At 43.7% G+C, this 17,852-nt stretch overlaps 2 protein-coding genes and 1 long non-coding RNA gene across 16 annotated transcripts in view; 2 read left to right on the forward strand and 1 right to left on the reverse strand.

Moving 5' to 3' along the window:
* Positions 1–8,173, forward strand: part of LOC102095194 (ral guanine nucleotide dissociation stimulator-like 1) — a 74,607-nt gene extending 66,434 nt beyond the window's left edge. The window contains exons 17-18 of the mRNA XM_065070839.1: positions 5,881–5,995; positions 6,174–8,173. Of these exons, the coding sequence (XP_064926911.1) occupies positions 5,881–5,995; positions 6,174–6,361 (303 nt within the window). The 3' untranslated portion in view covers positions 6,362–8,173. The remainder of the gene's footprint in view (positions 1–5,880; positions 5,996–6,173) is intronic.
* LOC110357795 (uncharacterized) lies at positions 202–11,232 on the reverse strand. The gene is made up of 2 exons (XR_010474055.1): positions 11,094–11,232; positions 202–10,939 (listed from the first exon to the last, which is right to left on the reverse strand). It is a non-coding gene; the product is annotated as an uncharacterized LOC110357795 (long non-coding RNA).
* Positions 11,233–11,330: 98 nt separating this feature from the next.
* The window catches only part of RABGAP1L (RAB GTPase activating protein 1 like), a 245,480-nt gene continuing 238,958 nt past the window's right edge, over positions 11,331–17,852 (forward strand). For 5 of the 14 annotated variants that reach the window (XM_065070817.1, XM_065070818.1, XM_065070819.1 and 2 more), the window contains exons 1-4: positions 11,562–11,926; positions 13,445–13,540; positions 15,346–15,424; positions 17,557–17,614. The gene's annotated coding sequence lies outside the window, so the exon portion shown is untranslated. Of the gene's footprint in view, positions 11,470–11,561; positions 11,927–13,444; positions 13,628–15,345; positions 15,425–17,556; positions 17,615–17,852 lie in introns of those variants that run through there. The other 9 variants (XM_065070823.1, XM_065070825.1, XM_065070821.1 and 6 more) reach the window with 8 other exon arrangements.

Consider the following 17,852-nt stretch of genomic DNA (forward strand, 5'->3'; position numbering starts at 1 on the left):
GATGCCTAACTAAACCAAAATTATCTCAAGTCAGCAGCGTAAGTCCAGTTGTGCTCAACAGCCAGCCCAGCGTTATGTTGAATTCACACATTTACAGATTCACCCATAGTGTGGGGTCAGGCTGTGGTCATTGACGCACTTACAGATTCACAAATAGTATAATATGTAAGTCTGAGCATATCCAATGAGAAATTCTCATGATTAGATTCAAAAATAATGAGATTTATTGAAGCAACAGGTACAAGTTCTTTTAGATTGCTGGTGATAAAATACACTGTCTGCAAAAATACACTTTGGTTACAAAAATACACTTTGGTACCAAATATACATATATTCTAAGGTGACTATATAGTGTTACTGATGTGGTTACAAATACAAGCTCAGTTTCTAAGTTTCTTGGGGAAACACTTGGTGTAACCAAGTGAGCAGATGTTACCCAAAGGCGTCCTTGTGGGTGGAGAGGAGAGGTTTAGCCTGTTAATGGACCCAAAAGTCTGCAATGCCATCTCCTGGACTTCTCAGTGATGGCATCTCCCCGAACTTTCCCATCATTAGTGTATTTTATACTGTTTTCTATGTTTAGGTAGAACTTGAGTGACTCTGGTCATACATACCTTTGTTTTTGTAGAATTCTCTCAGTTTTAAAGATATAGACTTAGAAGAATTCAGAGCATGCTTAAGCGAGAATGGATGCAGGTAGCTTTTGGGATGGAGGTGTGTTTTGGTGTTATGAGATAATAATGAGCAAAGTTCATCCACAGGACAGATTTGGCACAACTGCTAGCTCAGCAGCCAGCATTTTGGATGGAATATTCTCTCTTAACAGCAACTACGTGCACAGCACCATCTAGTTCTGTACCTGCCGTGTGCACAGAGCCTGGCCGCGGTATCTCCACACCGCTCCACCCTCCGTTCTCCTCGGCGCCCGCACACTGAGCTCCCCATGTGCGAACATCTAAGGATGCAGGCCAGGCTGGGGGGCATTGCAGAACCATTGCAGAGCAGATTCCTTGTGTGCTGAGCAGCTGCTGTATGTGCTGAGAATGTGGATGCAACTTTACTCTCAATAAGTGTGCCTTTGATAATTAGTTTCAATAATTTGCTGCCTCAGTAAATATTCCACGTAATCTACCCCGTGACCATACTCACTCAAGCTTCACAATATTTAGATGGGATTGGGGATGTCAGATGTGTGCTTATTGTGCGGATTATCAGGTACATCTACATCTTGTGGAGGTATCAGATAGGCTAGATGTTTTGTCACAAGCCAAATTCTAACATATAGCGCTATTATTAAAACAAGACACAACAAAGTGAGTATTGATAGGACAACGATAGGATGTGGCATTTTGTTAAAGAGTCCGGTAGCAGTTGGTGACCATCCGAAAAGTGTCCCACCAGCTGTGTTCTCAGTCCTTCATCACTGGTCCTAGCACGTGGTGTTTTTCTTCTGCATCATGATGGAAAGAATCAAAGTTTTTTGTCCATTCTCTTTGACATGTCACAGCAATCAATGTAAATCATCATGCCGGAGGAGTTTCTTCAGCAGGGTGAGATCCATTCCCATGGGGGTAGGCAGATTGTGGATGAGCTCGTAGTCAGATTGCAGCAGCTGAGTTGTGACAGGAGCTGCATAACTAAAATCACGTGGTATGCTTTCAGTAAAATTACAAATATTAGAATGATTATTGGTAGCTACTGTAATGTTGTCTGCAAGTATGGAATCACAGACAGTTCTCATACATGCACGTCCTTTTCCAGTATGTACAAGCACGGTTTCAGGATTTTTGTGAGGATGTACCATGAAGTGGCGAATGTTTTGCTCTGTGTCAAGACAAATGTCTTGAGTTTTGATGGTGTGCCTTTCACAGATGAATCCTTGTTGTTGTTGCACAATGCATGCATCAACAGCAATGGTTTGCCATCGTTTCCTTTTTGTTGCGCCAATACTCTGCTCCATCAGATAAAAGTATCACTCCATTGAGATTCAATCCTAACACAATGATTTGGTATATGGTACGTACCAAAGCATTGTATATGGTTCGGACGAATGCTGTGACAGTGCTCTTGATGGAGTTGTAGGAAAAACTGACCAAATGCCACCAGGATTGAATTTCTTCTTGAATTCAGTTGTGTTATCCCAAATCACCTTCCAAATTTCAGTGAGTAGGGTGCCTTCTTCACCTTCCTTTATGATGGTGGTCATCATTGATTGTATCCACAATTGAGCCTGGATACAATTAAGAGCTAAAGAAACATTACTCTAGGCTACTTCAAGTGCATTTACAATCAACTGGTGATCCTTTTCGTCAGTTGTTTCCTACTGAGGTAGTTTACCAGATAAACATTGGTTGGTTCCCAATGCTACAAGACCGTAGTAGGTAATTCAATTTATTTTGGTCACTAGTCACTGTGACTACACTGTTTCCAAGTACTTCAGCATCTATACTGTTTAAGACTCCCAGTCCTGTCCTGAGACACTGCTCACATCTCTCCTTGGTCATTCAAGAGAGGTGAGGGTTCATGCACACAGCCATGCTGACCATCCCGTCCAAGATGTGCTCAGGAATGGTGAGCAGGTATGTTTAATTGTGGAGATGTTAATTTGCATTGATTCCTGTTTGAGGGACTGTGATGGATTACACAGCATCTGCTGCTGCCTTGTATTTTTTACTACATATGGTCCAATTTTGGGTAGTTGTGGCATCAACCTCTTTTTCCTTAGTGGAGTTGAAGTGGGGATTACTGTGGTGGATGGTACAGGATCAGTTTTCACACACATGAAGTTCATTGTTAACGCTTATTAATTTGAGGCTTGTCATCTCATTAACTACATACTGACTGATGTCAGTTGTTGAGCAGCAACTGGCATTGTGGAGACATTAAACTTCAGTCTCATTGCTGACCTAGACTATTGTAAGTGATTCAGGTACCTGATTTGTTTCACAGCACACAGAAACACTTTCTGGAAAGGTTCTCCTGACTCTTTATAATTCATGTGAATCAACTTCCCATCAGTTTGGTTAAATGTATCAAATAGTTTCTTGGAAGGGTCGTGTGGGTCTGTTTTTCTGATACCTGTCCATCCTTTGGCAACCATGGAGCGGGTGTATTTAGGTCAGGTTTAAAGCTAAGTGTTAGGCCTATGATGGATGGACGCCTGTTTTTGTTGCCAAAGGCACGTTACAGAAGTGGGTTCCATCAGGGTAAAATTTAGCCAACAATCTGACCTCTCAGAGGTGCAAGGCTTTGTTATTCTTGACATTGAGAGCGAGGTACTGTTGAATACTACCATGAACACTTTTTTGTTTGTAGTTCTGTTGATCATTCTACATCCTATTGGAGTTTCTTCTTCAGGTATTCTCTTCAAAAGGGGAATCAACGTTTTCCTGTCCCAACCCCACTCATTTTCTAAGTGTGTGTAGGCTCTGTGTATGACCATGGTAGCCAAGTTCAAATTTCCACTAATGGAAGGTAGTCCTGTACTTCCATTGTAGGCAACATGAGTGTGGGACCATAGCCATTCTGGTTCCCTTTGGCTGCCAATCAAGGGAAACCAGATGGTTAAGGTAAAAAATAATGCCACGAATCCAATTTGTTGGTTTATCACCTCGAAATTTAGGGGATCTAGATAGGTGTCTGGAGATCTAGATGCATTTGAGGTTGATATCAGCAGTTCCTTCAGGATTCCTGTGAATACAAAAAGAAGGTATGCTCTGTTGGGCATACAACTGGCAGGATTATTTAGAAAGAGGGTGTGATCCACTGGGTGCTGATCGGTGTATTTTCCCTGAACAATCTTTAGTTTTCCATGCACAGGGATTTTTGGGTGGTGTTAGTACCACTGGTCCTGTTCCAATCTGGGGCATTTTCACCAGTACTGGTTGCCTGGTGTAAAATCCCATCAGGTATTCTACCAGCTTAGTGTGAACCTTTGGGGTAACTGAAGTAGCGAACGTGCAGAAATCTTTCATTTTATGTGCTTTATCCTGCTCCTGGAGAGAGAGTGCAGAGGAGGGTGACAAAGCTGGTGAGGGGCTGGAGCACAAGTGTGATGGGAGCAGCTGAGGGACCTGGGGGGTTCAGCTGGAGAACAGGAGCTGAAGGGAGACCTTCTGATCTCTGAACTGCCTGAAAGGAGCTTGGAGCCGGGGGGGGGTCAGGCTCTGCTCCCAAGGAACAAGCAATAGGATGAGAGGACATGGCCTCAAGTTGTGCCAGGGGAGGTTTAGATTGGATATTAGTAAAAAAACTCTTCACAGAAAGGGTTGTGAAGCAGTGGAACAGGCTGCCCTGGAGGGGCTTAAAAAGCGTTTAGATGAGGTTCTTAGGGACATGGTTTAGTGCTGGAGTTTGGTTATAGTTGGACTTGATGATCCTGAAGATCTCTTCCAACCAAAATGATTCTATGATTCTAATAGTGCCTCTCCTGTCAATGCCTGTAAGTGCCACTGCCAGCAAGGGATATTGCTGAACAGTGGTGATTTCAGAGGGGGTAAGGGCATAGATGTTTCTGATAAGTTCAGTTTCACTATGTGCAGCTGCTCCTCATTCCCTGCAAAACTCCCTAGAGTTCCGTCAGGGAATTTCCACGTTTGTCCACATAATAAATCAATTTATAGAATGTTAGTTTCAGTGGCACCAACCAGCACTTCAGCATTGTCTTTACAGTAGGGCATTCTTTTATTTCTCTGCTGATTCCCGTGTATTTAACTCCTTGCCTACTACGTATTACACCAAGAGTTTCCACTGTCTTTTTAGAAATTACTGACATTTGGGCTCTGGTATCAATAAGAAAGTCTGCTAAAACCTTTTGGGGTGCAATAAGAACTGCAATGGCAGGTTCGGAGCATTTATCAGAGACCCACTGAACTGCCAGTATCTGCCACGCAGGGTGGGAAGAAAGGTTTTTTGCTGGGATTCTGCCAAGTCAATTAGACTGAGTTCTGGCACGGGGTGCAGTTTCTTTAGAATCAGGGTTTTTCGACTGGACAATTTCCTCCATCTGAGGAAATCGTCCAGTCGAAAAACCCCAGTATTTGGAGATTATTAAGTAGGCATGCCATGTAGCACTTGTTGGGGTACCCCAAACTCCAGGACTTTATGCCACAAGTCATTCATTCCTTGGAGACATCCCAGGCCAGGCTGGACGGGGCTCTGAGCAACCTGAGGTGGTGAAGATGTCCCTGCTCATGGCAGGGGTGGCACTGGATGAGTTTTGAAGAGACCTTCCAACCTAAACCATATTATGATTCCATACCCTGTCAAATTTGGGGCTCCCCTAATGCGTGGGGTTTGGGGTGCGGATCTGACCAGCTCACCAAGTGTAAACAGCAGGCCCTACAGCCTGACAGCTTTGGCTGCTGGTGAGAAAAATAATTGTTCTGAGTGCCCAAGGCTCTGGAGGGAGCCCCGTGTCTGCTCCGCATGCACAGCACTTTCCCAGCAAGAGAGCAAACCCAGCTACAAGGCCAAAACTCTTTGCAGGACATCAAAGAAAGTATTTAGCACAGGAGACTGTGGATTAATGGATGTCTGCAAACAGCAGCTGGGGCAGCTGTTGCTGTGGATTTGATGGCTGCTGAGAACAAGGTCTCACTTCTCCAAGTGGTTGCTCAGGAGAGCAGAGACTGTGGTTTACTACTGTGTTTCTAGAACAGTGTCTGTTGTCTTGAACTAAATCAACCACCGCATGTCACAAAGAGCACATTTTAGTATCTGGCAGAATCTACTACGCAGTTAGTGACCCATTGTAATTTTTCAGTTCTCGGCAGTCTTTTCCAAGACCAAACAGTCTGCAGAAAGACAGGCCTTTGCTAATTATTAAATCATTATAGAGTGAATAAAGCAGAACCTCTCATTGCAACTCTCTCTTCCCAGATAACTAACCAAGAGAAGGCTCCTGCTGTCATCCAGAGAGCCATGGAGAAGCACAACCTGCAGTCTGGCTCAGCTGAGGATTACGAGCTGGTACAGATCATCTCTGAGGACAAAGGTGGGGAAGCAGAACTCTGCTGCTGCTGCTTGAACAGTTCTGCTGCATTTTGAAGGAAAGAGTAAAATGTGAAGCAGTGTTAGAAACACCATTGACATGTTGTCACAGCTGCCAGGGAGAATAAAGCCCTCGCTAACTGGTGCGCAAATTAATGCTTGCTCTGCTCCCTCTCTTGCAGAGCTGGTGATCCCAGACAAGGCGAACGTGTTCTACGCCATGAACACCCAGGCCAACTTCGATTTCATCCTGAGGAGAAAAGCTTCAGCCATGGGGCAGGTGCAGAGGAGGAGCCTGGGCAGCCTGACACTCCCCAGAACTGCAAAACGGGGGTGCTGGAGCAACAGGCTCAGCAAAGTCCCACTGTGAGGGAGCCACAGGCCCAGGGGGGAGAGCGATGAGAACTTTGCTGCCATCCAGTATTACAGCAGATGAATGTATCAGTATTCAACTCTGAAAACATTTGAGGCTGAAAGGCAAAGACCTACAGCCAGAGATGTGTCTCTCCTCCCTCGTACCAGTTACAGACTGACAGACACGGATTTACAGGACAATATGGACTGGAATTTTTTTTGTCATTGTTTTGCACATTAGCCTAGGAAGGTGAGAGCCTCAGTTTGAGGGGAAAACAGGACTGCAACATTTGTCTTAAGAACAGCATACAAGCCAACTCTTTTTGTGAGAAAACATATTCCTTCGTGCCAGTATTACACAGAAGAACAAGTCTACATTTATTTTTATAGAACTGGAGAAGTCTCAATGCCACTCTGCCTCCAGCTGAGTGCTGGGAGCGCTGGTTTGCAGAAGGTGTGGGTGAGCCCAGTGCCACTGGCAGCTGCTGCCTCCAGGAGGCATCTGCATTCACAAAAAAGCAGGGTGGGTACGTCCCCAAACCCTCATTGCTGGAGACAGCACAACCTGCAAGCGTGTGTATTGCTTTCACACAGCTGGCAAATGTCTTTGTTGTTTTTTTTTGGTTTTTTGTTTTTTTTTTGCACTTGTTCCATGCCAGAAAATTACCAGTTTTTGGACTTTTTTTCCAAAGAACTTTTAAAGAGTGGACTGCACTTGCTTTTGGATGAATGTCATGGTTTGCTCATGAACAAGGCAAACAAACACGGCTTGTCTGGATTTAGGTCTTAGTGCCGCTACAGGGTGGTTTCCTTTTACTTTGCTAACACGTTGAACAGAAATCGATGCCTTTTGCGTGTATCCTGAGATACCTGATGTACCTCTTTGTAATGTGCAATCACTCCTCAAGAGCAAAACTTACCTCACATTTTCATTCACGTGAGGCAACTACATGCCCTTTTATTTTAAAAGTGCGTATTGAGGAGACAGCCGGGTTTTAGGCATTTACCCCAAACAGCCAGAGATTTTAGATACTTTTAGCATTATTTTTCATAATCTACAGGCACCTCCCTCATTCTTCGTACACATCTATTTAATGGATATCCTGCCATGGTACAACCTTTCAGCTGGAATAAATAATTTAATTACCTGTTCTCTCTGAAACTTAAGATACTTATTGAGTCCCTTCCCAGAACATTGGCTTCCTTGATAGGACAGTTAGAGATGTTATTTTTAAAAAGCCATAAGACATTGGATTGTAAGCAGGCTGTCTCTGAGATACATTAGTATTAGTTAAAATAATCTCAAATACTCTGATTTTTAAAATACTTAGGGCTCTTTTTTCCCACTAGTTCCATAGCATTCTTTTTCAAAACTGGGTTCAGATGACATTAACAATGGGCACTAAACTCATGATGCAAACAGTGTTGCGCTGTATTGTTTTACACTACAGGAGAATTTGTCACCTCTGTTTACAAGTAGCACCGCGCAGGTCCCAGTCTGAATAGTTTAACACCTCCAATTGTGTTTGTGTTGAGAGGGTGAAGACGGTGAGTCTGTAACTGAGCCCTCTCCTTTGCTCAGAATTTGGGCAAAATTTCTACAGCAGTTTAGTTTTCTCAGCATTTCAGCAAAAGCTGCATCGATGTCTGGCCGGTGCCTTTGTCAGGGCTGTGTTGCTCCCTCAGAGGTTGTGTGTCTGTGTTGAGCTGAAAGGTGAATGTTCTTGATTTTAAAATTACACTCTCCAAAAAATTATATATGAAAAAGATTTTTTTAATTGCTTACCTGTAATCTTTATATAATAAGTATATAAACTTTTTTCCACTATTTTTTTGTCTAGAGTTAATCTACTTTCTTCTCTTAGACTTTATTGCTGCATGGCAGTTGTGGGGTTTTTACTACACCTCACACCACTTCTCTGTCACTCTCTTCATCATTTTTACCATTTTAACTGGGCTTAACCTCTTCCAGCTCCCCAAATTCTCCCTGACATGACCCAGCAAGTAGCAGCAGCTCATCCCGAGCCATCCCAGTCACGCGCTGCAGGAGCCTGGGAGAGCTCAAAGCAAAAGCCTCACTCACACACATCAACCTGCTATTGCTACTGAACACGTTTCTGCTTTTTAAGCTTTCAGTTTAACAATTTCTGTTTTAACTGGGTAGCTTCTATACAAATTTTACAACTACTTCATGCAATCCTTCTCTTTTCTGTCACTGAATGATTTCTGCAGCAAGTTAATATTAGGTTGGTGCAAAAGTAATTGCGGTTTTTGACCATGAACTTTAAATCATTATAACTAGGCTCAAACACATCTTTATTAAACAAAATAGGAACCATTACAATCAATACAGATTTGCCAACGAGAAATAAGTTTGTTTATTCCTGTAGCATAAAAACCCATGCCTTGGGACTCAATGAACTTTTGGAAAGCATTTTTGGCATCCTGCTGGTTGTGGAAGTGTTTTCCCTGTAAACTATCAGCAAGTACTATCAGCAAGTTTGCTGATGACACCAAGCTGGGAGGGGTGGCTGACACGCCAGAGGCTGTGCTGCCATCCAGCGGGACCTGGACAGGCTGGAGAGTTGGGCGGGGAATAACCTAATGAAATTTAACAAGGGAAAGTGTAGAGTCCTGCATCTGGGCAGGAACAACCCCAGGTTCCAGTATAGGTTGGGAAATTACATATTAGAGAGCAGTGTAGAGGAAAGGGACCTGGGGGTCCTGGTGGACAACAGGATGACCATGAGCCAGCACTGGGCCCTTGTGGCCAGGAAGGCCAATGGCATCCTGGGGTGTATTAGAAGGGGGGTGGCTAGTAGATCGAGAGAGGTTCTCCTTCCCCTCTACTCCGCCCTGGTGAGACCACATCTGGAATATTGTGTCCAGTTCTGGGCCCCTCAGTTCCAGCAGGACAGGGAACTGTTGGAGAGGGTCCAGCGTAGGGCAACCAAGATGATTAAGGGAGTGGAGCATCTCCCTTATGAAGAAAGGCTGAGGGAGCTGAGTCTCTTTAGTTTGGAGAAGAGGAGACTAAGGGGGGAACCTCATTAATGTTTATAAATATATAAAGGGTGAGTGCCATGAGGATGGAGCCAGGCTCTTCTCGGTGGCAAACAATGATAGGACAAGGGGTAATGGGATCAAGCTGGAACACAAAAGGTTCCGCTTAAATTTGAGAAAAAACTTCTTCCCAGTGAGGGTGGCAGAGCACTGGCCCAGGCTGCCCACGGGGGTTGTGGAGTCTCCTTCTCTGCAGACATTCAAAACCCGCCTGGACATGTTCCTGTGCGACCTCACCTGGGCGTTCCTGCTCCAGCAGGGGGATTGGACTGGATGATCTTTTGAGGTCCCTTCCAATCCCAAACATACTGTGATACTGTAACCATTGAGATGCTTGAAGAGGTGGCAGTCGGTTGGTGAGAGGTCAGGTGAACACAGCAGATGAGGCAAACTTCATAACCCAATTCGTTCAACTTTTGAAGCGTTGTTTGCACGATGTGTGGTCGGGTGTTGTCATGGAAAAGAACTGGGCCCTTTCTGGTGACCGATGTCGGCTGCAGGTGTTGCAGTTTTTGGTGCATCTCATTGATTTGCTGAGCAGACTTCTCCGATGTAACGTTTTCACCGGGATTCAGAAAGCTGCAGGGGATCAGACCGGCAGCAGAGCACCCAACAGTGACCATGACCTTTTTTTTCTCAGTGCAGCTTGGCTTTGGGAAGTGCTTTGGACATTCTTCTTGGTTCAACCACTGAGCTGCTCATTGCTAGTTGTCGTATCAAATCCACTTTTCATCACACATCACAATCCAATCAAGAAACGGTTCATTGTTGTTGCGCAGAATGACACTTCAAAATGACCATTTTTTCCATTTTTGGTCAGCTCATGAGGCACGCACGTATAGAGCTGTTTCACCTTTCCAATTTGCTTCAAATGCCCAACAACAGTAGAATGGTCAACACTGAGCTCTTAAGCAACTTGTGGTGTAGTTGTGAGAGGACCAGCTTCGATGATTGATCAGAGTTGGTCGTTATCACTTTCTGATGGCGGCCACTACGCTCCTCATCTTCAAAGCTCTTGTCTCCTTTGTGAAACTTCTCGAACCACCCCCGCACTGTAGTTCGTTAGCAGTTCATGACCCAAGTGGGTTTTTGATATTGAATGTTGTCTTCGCTGCTTTACCACCCACTTTGAACTCGAATAAGAAAATTACTCGCATTTGCTTTTTTAGCTAAATCATTTCCATAGTCTAAAATAAATATGAAATTAACGGCAAGTAATAAGTCATTAGCAAAAAAATTATGTATATATTTATTTAAGAATGGATCTAATAGCAAATGGCAAATTTCAACAGTGCAAAAACCGCAATTACTTTTGCACCGACCTAATACAAAAAAAGGTTGTGAGAGTTTCCATCTTTTCCCCATTGTCTCCATCACGGCGTTTTTTTCCTCTTGCACTCACAACCGTGACCCTGTTGGGTTTCTTCAACCCAACAGCCACATTTGGAGTTCACATCGGTGAACTACCTTTGAGCACAGCCCATCCTGTCGTTTATCAAGTCGCTTCAGCACTGGGGGAAGAGTCCTGGACCTGCAAAAGTCACACCCAGAGTCCCTGAGCCGTGGCCTTTGGCACCAAAGGGCCTCCCGCGTTACAACAGCAAAGGCAAACCCACAATCCACAACACAACCTCAATCCATTTCCCTCAGATAAAGACGGGAGGCAGAGCAGACAGCGCACTCACCACACGGGCCGGGCTCCCCGCAGCGGTCACCGGCCCCCTCAGCTGCGGCACACGGGGGCGGCCACAGCGCCCTGCTCCTCCAGCACCCGCGGGCCCCGGGGCTCCCCCGGCGCAGCGGCCGCTTTGCCGCCGGCTGCCTCCCCTCCCCGCTCCGCCACGATGCCGCTGCCGCCCGCCCCTTCCTGCGCCCGCCCTCCCGAGCAGGTGGGGCGGGACCGGCGGAAACAACCGAGTCACGCTGGGGGGCGCCAAGCGGGTTCGGTCGGGTGAGAAGATGGCGCTGCCGGGCAGTGGTGCCGCCACGCGCCGTGGGAAGCGTGTTGTCAGCTCACGTGAGGGACCGAGCGAGTTCCCTCCGCCCTCTCTCGCCTTTTGGGTGTGTTTTGTTTTCCTTTCAGCTCATTTTCTCGTCACCAGTGGTCATGGCGGGCGCAGCGAGGCTGTGGAGGCTCTTCACACGCCCGGTGCAGCCTGAGGAGCGATCTGCGCCGGTGGCCCCCGGAGCCCCCAGGGCCCTGCCCGCCATTTTGTGTCCCTCAGCGCCCGCAGCGGGCGGGGCGGCCTCTGCTCGGGGTTCGCTGCGGTTCCCGCTCCTTCCCCGCTGTGCTGCCTCCCGCCAGCGAACCGCAGGGCTCTGGGGCTGGGTTATTTCCTTGCTTAGAGCGATAAAACCACACGTGAGTGCTGTTCTCACGTAGGTGGTTCTGCAAGGCAAAGACCCCGTTGCTTTGCCCCCAGAGCCAGAACTGGCACTGCTGCTGGAGAAGGTCGCCCGTAGGTTTCTTTGCTGCAGGACAAATTTAATTCATCCTCGCCCTCAACCAGCACCCCAGGTAAGATGTTGGGGCCTCACCAAGCCCTTCTGTATCACGCAGTGTCTGAACTGCACTTGGGCTACTGAAAACATTTAAGTTCTGAAATATCTTACAAGTGTTCCTGAAGACTTGCTGCATGTAGTTAGCACATACTGATGAAGTGCTTTGAGAAATAATTATTTAACTTCAGGATATTTCAAGCTAGCGTTGAACTGATTCCTGCTTGATGAAAACGTGAACTGTGGTATAAATTGCTAAGGAACTGATCCAAATCTGTTTCCTAATTTCCCAACGAGAAAAGAGTTCGGCGTTCCCACCCCATTCCCCGCAGGGTTTATGTGGATGTGGCCCGCTGCAGGCTCAGCGGGGCCGGTGCTGGCGGGAGGTCGCTGTGCGGGATGCCGCACATGGAATCACCGCAATTCCCAACACTTTATAGCCTGTGAGGAGCACCCCCTGTGCTGTCAGTTCAGCACCTGAGCTGCGGGGGACTGCACGACATGGAGGTGCCATTGAAACAGCGCAGTGTCGGGTCAGGAGTGACCAGAGACAGAGGCTTGAGAACGACCTGCAGAAGGAAGCTGGGCAGTGACACCGGGACAGAAACGTGGAAACGTATAACAGAGCTGAACTGCAGGACTTTAATCTTCAGTCCCTGTTTTGGACTTTTTTATTGATCACAGACATATTTTCATGTTAACTTTCTTAGTAATGTGAGAGTAGCTAGATGTATTATTACTCTCAGTTTTATTCAATAAACCATCTCTACTATTTAGTCTTTTCCACCAAAACAATTTAGCTTATCAGGGATTACTGCTTGAATAAAATATTATTAAGAAAAGCTATTAAATTATTTTCTGAAAATGGGGGTTTTATGCCATATTCACAGGCATTTGGGATGTTATGAACACGGAAGGCTCTGATCTTTACCAAAACCACGTTTAACTTACAATGAGTTACATGAGAGGTGTAAATTGGGAAGTTTAGTTAAGCGTGAATCTTTATGGCTGTTTTACTGTTATTTCAAGAAGATTATCAGGAAAGATTTAGAAGTCTACAAACAAATCTAAACCAAGCAATGTTTGTAAGCATCAGAATCCTTAGTACCATCATTACATAATAAAATATCTGAATGAATGATTTAATCAAGAATGTCACAGTTAGCCAGATTCGGAAATTAAGGTTCATCATAGATTAGTAAGTAGTTATATTTTTACCATTCTGTTGGCATTGTAATATTTCCTACAATGCCCCAATGAAACATGAATACCACTTAATGACTGTATAAATTATGTAAGAGTCTTTGTCCTGCAGCACAAGTTTTCATGTAACCATTTAGCAAATTGCAGCATAGTTTGTTAAAAAAAAAAATCTGATTCGTGATAGTCCTGTCTAATTAGTCTTCCCTCTTGGAAATGATCTGAGTAGTATCTCTGCACATTGTTCCCGATCAATTATCATCTCCGTCCTGTTTTTCTAATTTGAAACTGTACGTAACACATAAAATTCTCAATCGGCAATTGCCATCTGTTGCAGACTCCTCTCTGAAGTTACGCTAGAAACGTGAACCTCGCTGGAGTTCTGAGTATCCTGTTCAGACGCAGGAGCCGGCACCGGGAGCTGGAATGGAAGGTGCGCTCTGCAACCTTGGTTTAAAGCCACAGAAACTAGTACTGGCCCAGGCCTGAGCGAATCCTCTTGTGTCCAGGTTTAAAGCAGGTGATTGTATAGGGTGCATCGTTCGGGTGTTTTGTTCAGTCTGGGGTTTAATACTCCAATCTGGAGACTTCTGCCACTTCCTATACGTGGCTTCTGTACATGGTTCCTATATTGCTGAAAGGTTTTCATTTTCAGGTAGCTTAATTTTTCCCTGAGCATTTAATTCTGTTCCCTCTTAGTGAATTCGGTTACCAGTATTTACTTGCTACCAACAACTGCAATGTAGTTTACCACGGTACTGCATTGTTTCAGTTTAAAGAAGTGGGATCTGAAGTGACTTGTGGTTCTTGTTAAGTAGCATTGCAAAGGTGAGTGCTTTAAATCTCAACCCCCATTTTAGGCCTCCATCGCAGTAACGCTTTCTAATGATTATTTTTGTTCTGCATTTTAAAATAAGTTCAGAAATTTGTAGATGAGCTTGTTCTCTCTTGGCAACTGATTCCACAAGATGTATAGATTATTTTTAATGTCTGCTTTCCCCAGTTATGCAGCATTTCTTTGTACGTGACACATTGCTTTAGCATATGAAACACAAAACAGTATTTGCTTTTAGGATCAGTGCGTTCATATCTTACTTCAGCTAATTATTAAATAGGCTGTAATTTATCTCTAGTTATTCACATTGCTGCTTATGGTCCTTATAAAGCCACAGGAGTTAGTTTTGAGTCTACAACATATCATCTCAATTTTCCATTCCTTTTCTTTTTATCTTTCCAAAAGGGGATACTGTGTGGGCATGGTTCTAGGATTTTACATTTGTGGCCACCCTAGTAATTTTCTTTAGATTATACATTAGAAATGAATCCCCAAGCCTGTATGACTGAGAGAAATAGGTAAAATACCAGTGTAACTGTCAAATTGTATCATGTTATGGTTCAATTTGTATATTACTCTTTCCGTATAAAACTGTTATGAAACTGTAGTAGCAGAATAGCTATCTTCATAAAAAGAAGGGTTTTTTAATGTGTTGGGAATGTTTCAATTTGCTATTTCAATTATCTATGTGACCTGTCAAGCTCATGATTATGGAAAATTGCTCATTTTGAAACCTGTGATATCAGAATGAAAGGCAAGAACTAAGTAGTTTTCCAGCTGGCTGCAAGCATTTAAGAAAATGTCCTTGTTACTTCACACAGCCAAGATTCTTGTGTATATCATATAAACCAAAAGATAACAAAAAAGAAAATCTTGAGCACTTTTTGTGCTTGACCATGATGTTAACAAAGTGTAAGATTCATGCACTTTTATAAAATTCCACTGACAAAAGCAGAAGGCCGAAGCACATCTGCCCAGTGTAACTGCAGAAAACCCCAGTACTCATTAATGAGTATGCTGAATATTGTCCACGCCCATGTAACCCATATGCAACTTTTGGAACTAGTTGTATGTGCTTATTTTAACATAACAAGAGGGTGGTGGCAAAATGAAGCCTTCCGCTGTGCAAGGACATGCTCAGTATCTCGACCATAACATAGAAGGTTTAGATTTCCTTCAGACAACAGGATGTAAAGGAATGTGAAGGGCACAAGTGTAAAATTAATATTCCTCCATGAATGCTTGTTTCTAAACCATTCAGCTTGCTCAGGCAAATAATGCTATATAACCACCAAACATTATCAGATTTGTTTAAAAATTTGTAAAATGTTTTGCAGTTCTTTAGTGCTATGCACGACAGATTTGCAGAATATCAGTGCAGTTATTAACATTTGTGTTTTCAGGCTACTTGGAGTGCAGAAGCCCCAATGTAAATGTACCCTGTGAACAGCTGCTGTGAAAAAAGAAGAAATAATAAGGAAGGTAAGAAACTTCCCTTTGTTGATTTCTGATTGTATGTTTCACTTAACTGTCCCATCTCCTTATCCTCCTTGTCCCCTGGCATTTAGAGGTGCAGTGTGCTGATGTAGCAGAGTGTGCCCCAGATCCTCGCTGTACTCCTTCCTGCTTCTCTGCTTGTGTGGAATTGCCCGGTTTATTTCAATCCCAGAGCTTTCAATGTCATTCAGCAACATCTCTCTCTAAGCATGACAAAGATTTGGCAGCCTTATAAAGTACAAGAATTTGCAGCATCACAAGAATGCAGAGCAGCTTGGAGGCTGTGGGGCTATCGGAGATTTAATGTTCAGTGGGCAGAGCAAGTCAGAGTCATTACCACATACTTGTTGTTCTGGTGCCCTCTGCTGAAATAACCATCCTTTTGGGTTCTGAATCCGCCCCAGAGAGGGCGCAGAGCCTCTGCCAAGTGCCACGTGCTGCCATCTCTTTGTCTTGTCCATTAGCTCCTTGATTATTTCCTTTTCTTCTCTGTCTCAACAAAAAGCAGAAGCATGACCCTTTATTACCTTTCCTTCCTCCAGCAGTACTTATGTTGGAATGTGTTCTTTGCCTTCATAACATTGTCCCATCACATTTTACAACAGCCTTTTATTTAGTTTAGTGGCTTATTTAGCAGTAATGTATGAGCTGAGATGATAAAGAGTTAAGAAAATTCCATTTTCTAAGAATTCCCGCTTGCCTGTGCATATAAAACCACCTAAATTAGCAATGTAGTTTTGTTCCTTTCTGGGAGATTCCTCCTGTACTCTGAAACTGGAGGAGAATGAAAGACAGGGTGATACAGTCAGCATGATTTTCTACAGCAAGTCAGTGTCTTAGCTGCACGCAAAACCACAGCGTGACTCTCCCTTGGCAGGGGAAGCTGAATTGTAGAGGTTGAGCAAGTTTTTGGGTTCGCCCAGTAAGCAGTGGCAAGATGAGGAGTGAACCCCATGCTCTGGTCTCGTCTTCCAGCCACTGCAGCTTCTGCATCCTCCACACTTGTGTGCGTTACAGTCATTGCGTTACGACTAAACTGCAGTCCGAGTAATTCTTCCAAGCAAATTCACAGGTAGAGCTCTGATATTACAAGTGAAAAGAGGTGCTGTCTTACATCTCTGTAAGATGATAATTCCCAGCAATTGTTTTTGCTCAGTATCACCCATAAAGACTCCAGGTTTTATACTGGTTTGGTGTGAGCACACCTGGTACAAAACTAGCCCAGTGCCCTTTCCAACAAATGGGACTATCCCCCAGGAAAATAAAAGTGAAGGCCCAAGAGAGTCTTAGGTATTCCTAATGTCTGAATAACTGCAGAAGGTAAATTTAGGTGGTTTTATAGTAGTGTGGCTCTCAAGTAGCTGCTGCTTGTTCAGATGTCAGTTTGTAAGAAGTTTATTGTTCAGGCAACTACAGAGGGATGTTTTTACATTTCATCCTTTGGTGGTTTTTGAGAAGAGACCTAGACATAAAAATGAATTTTATAACATGTAGCTCCTTGAAACAGTTTATAAAAAGCTTATTTTCAGTGGAAACATGTCTAGTATGTTTAGGTAGGCTGAGATTATTTTTTGGAGATCATAGCTGTATGGTAATTTCCTTTATTCTTTTACTGGATTCTACATATCGTGTCTACTCTGACAGGCAAATGCTCACACATGCAAAGCCGTACCTTTTTACTAAGAATTTCCTCCTCCGCTTTTACATTTCTTTTCAGCACAGCATTTTCTGTTTCCTGTCTCTCATTATTACTGTACTGGTAAAAAGCTGTTGCACACCACTCCAGCAATGCAATTGCAGAAGGAAACACAGAAATTTCAGAATTGTAAATGTACAGTCTAATTTGTTCTGTTGTGTATGTTCATCTGTTTTTGGTAAATTGTCATCAAGAATTACATCGTTAATCCTAACCTTAAAAAACTTTTTATTAATGTGATGTTTCAACTACTAAATTTATTTTTCACTTGGTTAAAAAGAACACGGGTTTTGTAAAAAGAAGTTTCTATCTTTTATGGTTAATAAAGTAACGAGATTTTTTCAAACTTGGTGATTTGTTGGTTGAAGGCTGTAGTAACCTGACATGCCGTGTGATGCTGCCCACTGTTCTTTGGTTCCAGCAGGTGAAGGAGGCGGCATTTACAGAAGAAGAAAAAGGAAAATGACTGAAGAGAATCAGTAAGTTGAATGAGAAATAGTAACTAAGAGCGGAATTAACTCTCATTACAAGACAGGAACAGATAGTATTTGTGGTTTGGCTAGTTGACTACTTCTAATGTTACTTTTCTACATAAGCTACTGATATAATTGCTAAAGAAACAACAAAAGGATTGGAATGTACTGTGAGCGCAGATGGAGCTTACATTGTATATACATTTTTAAGACATTCAATTAATTTCATTTTAGCAAGAGTGAC

The sequence above is a fragment of the Columba livia genome, chromosome 8 (assembly GCF_036013475.1).
Source record: "Columba livia isolate bColLiv1 breed racing homer chromosome 8, bColLiv1.pat.W.v2, whole genome shotgun sequence".
NCBI lineage: Eukaryota > Metazoa > Chordata > Aves > Columbiformes > Columbidae > Columba > Columba livia.